The 2,719-nt window shown below is 32.8% G+C and overlaps 2 protein-coding genes across 2 annotated transcripts; both read right to left on the bottom strand.

Annotated features, from left to right (window-relative positions):
• Window positions 1–102: 102 nt before the first annotated feature.
• On the bottom strand, window positions 103–1,914 carry NAEGRDRAFT_60095 (uncharacterized protein; the record flags this gene model as incomplete). Its single annotated transcript, XM_002668123.1, has 1 exon — window positions 103–1,914. The coding sequence occupies one exon, from the start codon at window positions 1,912–1,914 to the stop codon at window positions 103–105; it is 1,812 nt and encodes a 603-aa protein (XP_002668169.1).
• A 377-nt stretch (window positions 1,915–2,291) lies between these two features.
• NAEGRDRAFT_54923 (uncharacterized protein) lies at window positions 2,292–2,690 on the bottom strand (the record flags this gene model as incomplete). Its single annotated transcript, XM_002668124.1, has 1 exon — window positions 2,292–2,690. One exon carries the CDS (start codon window positions 2,688–2,690, stop codon window positions 2,292–2,294), a length of 399 nt encoding a protein of 132 aa, XP_002668170.1.
• Window positions 2,691–2,719: the final 29 nt, after the last annotated feature.

Here is a 2,719-nt window from a genome sequence, read left to right on the forward strand (position 1 = left end):
CCTCCAAAATATTGTGCTGCATTAAGAATGACTTGTCTATCTCTCTGAAGTGTCTTATCTGCATAGGCAAAACCTTGGTGTTTGCTAGCCATTACAACTTCCTTATTCTTTTTCATTTCTGGGAGAGAGAAGCTTCAGAACACCTCCATGCTTGGTGACGGTTGCCATTACCACATCTATATCGTTCTTTAAGGATGGATCAATGAATGGGAAGGACATGGGTGATATTTTGAGGTGGCCAATAATTAGCTCTTTATCTTTCTTTTCTTCATCAGAAAGTCTCTCAATTCTATCTGTCAAATAATTCGTAGTTTTGACCTCTTTTGAGTTGTTTTTTGTCAGTTGCATACGATCCTCTTCATCTAACTTATGAGAAAGAATTTCAAATAAATTGGAGTTCCTCTTGATGGCCCTTATTAAATATTCCTTATTATTACAATATTTTTCCAAATATTTTCCAAAATAATATGAAGAATCTACCACTCCACATTCGTATAGCTCATCATCAAATGTGGTAATGAAAACCCAATTATAGGAATATTTTTTAAGTAGTGCTAATAAAAATTCTCTGTTTTCGAATAATGACTTGTCAAAATAGTTGATTTCAATATAAAGAGAAGTTTCTCTTAGTATCCTAGACATGAGTGGTACGTCAGATTTCAAACTCGGATCAAAGTAATATAACAAGGATGGTTGCTTAAGAATCATTTCTTTCTGCAATTCCAAGTAATCAGAATAGGATTCTTTGAAATCTGCATCAATTTTCATTTTTTGTGCTAGTTTCAATAGAAAGTTCACATCACTAACTAATTCCTTAGATTTTGAATAGTATTCAAAGAAAGAGCGGAATAAATTTATATTCCCTGCCAATATTCGAATCCAATTATCAACACTTAAACTATTAGATAAATAATTTGGAAATTCATATCCTCTTTCATATCTGCTTAACATAAACTCCTCATAATCCGAATATTTCTTAATTATTTCAGAAATTTTAGGCGAAATATGTCCCCAAGATATCATTTTACTCACAAGATTATCCATAAACTCTTTCCTTATCAATAGAGTTGGGCTAGCAAGCAAAAGAGCATCTTTCTGTGTTTCCATTGCCAATTTGACAATTTCCTCATCCGATCTCAATTCATTTGATGCAAATTCCAATGCCAACCCATTTTGTTTCACAGAAACAATTACAACATTTCTATTCGAATTGAATTCAGGAAAGTGGACCAATAACAATCCATTACTTAATACTACTCTAAGTACCAATTGTTCCTCAACTATTCCTACTGGAATAAATTTACAAGATTCAATATTTTGTTTGAGAGCAATTCCAATCATATTTCTATCATTTTTGACAGATTCTCCACAATATTTCAATTGCATTCCATCTCTTTTCAATACAGATTCAACAACAGAACGATCATTTCTAATTCTGTCATTTGCCAATTCCAAAACTCTGGGACAAGTTTCCAATCCCTTCAAAATCAATTCCTCATCGTCTCTCAATTCTTCTCTTGGAATTGTACATGCAAATAGAATACTTCCATCACTTTCCAATCCTGCCTTTATAATTTCTCTATCACATTTAAACTTTTCATTTCGAATATGTTTCAAAGCATTTACACCAAACGATCTAACAGCCAACCATATTAATAACCTATCATTTTCATATTTTGATTCCAGTTTAGACAATTCCGAAGCACTTCTTCTCTTTACTCTAACTGCCATTCTCAGATATTGTACATTTTCATTGGTGAGATGTTGAGATCGGGAGTGAGATATTTTCTTCATCAATTTTAATAAACTTTTAAATAAATTGTGAATTATTTCATCGTCATCATTGATATCACCCTCTCTCGTTACAAGATAAACATCTGAAAAGTAATTGTCGTCAATAACTTGTCGCCACATTTTTTTCTGTTTGTTCAAATGAAGATTTTTGAATAGTGTTTAATGCAAGATTTAAAGTTTAATAATAACATGTAAATATTCAAAGGAATTTAAATCCCTAAATACAGATGACAACCTTAATATTCCGAAAATTAAGATAATGAATGGCTACGGCCATATCACGATTCATGCACCTCATCCCGTCCGATTTGAGAAGTTAAGCATCGTCTAGCCACATCAGTACTGAGGTTGGAGACAACTTGGGAATCTGTGGTGCTGTAGTCTTTTATTGGATCTCGGTCAACAAAGATTTATTTATTTTTGCTACATTCAATTTATTATTTAGCTCCATTAAAAAACTTTTAATTGGAAAACAATACATTGGACTACCTTTTGAATTAGAAAGAATTAATCAACTTTTTAGCTTCAGAATCAGCAGAAGGACTTTGTCTTTCGTTGGCAACCTTCATAACAAGAGTCAAATTACATTCCAAAGTGACAACCAAATCAGCTCCATTAACCTTGTAAGAATAGCCAAGGAAACCAGAAGATTCCTTACTTTCAGCATTGTGAACAACTCTGAAAATCAATTTTTCCAATCCCATGAAAGCATCCTTACAATCAGGATCCTTGATGAAAACCTTGGCAATTTCACTCATATTACTCAATCTTGGACATTCGGTTAAGAATTTGATGCAATTATTCAACAAGGTATCTTCAGCAAATCTATCACCATACTTGTACTTGGTTTCAGTTGGCAATGCAGCAAGAGAAGCCCAATCCAACAAGATGAGCATCTTTGGATTGACTTGTTGAAGATTCTTGG

This window comes from Naegleria gruberi, assembly GCF_000004985.1.
Source record: "Naegleria gruberi genomic scaffold NAEGRscaffold_636, whole genome shotgun sequence".
Lineage (NCBI taxonomy): Eukaryota > Heterolobosea > Eutetramitea > Acrasida > Naegleriidae > Naegleria > Naegleria gruberi.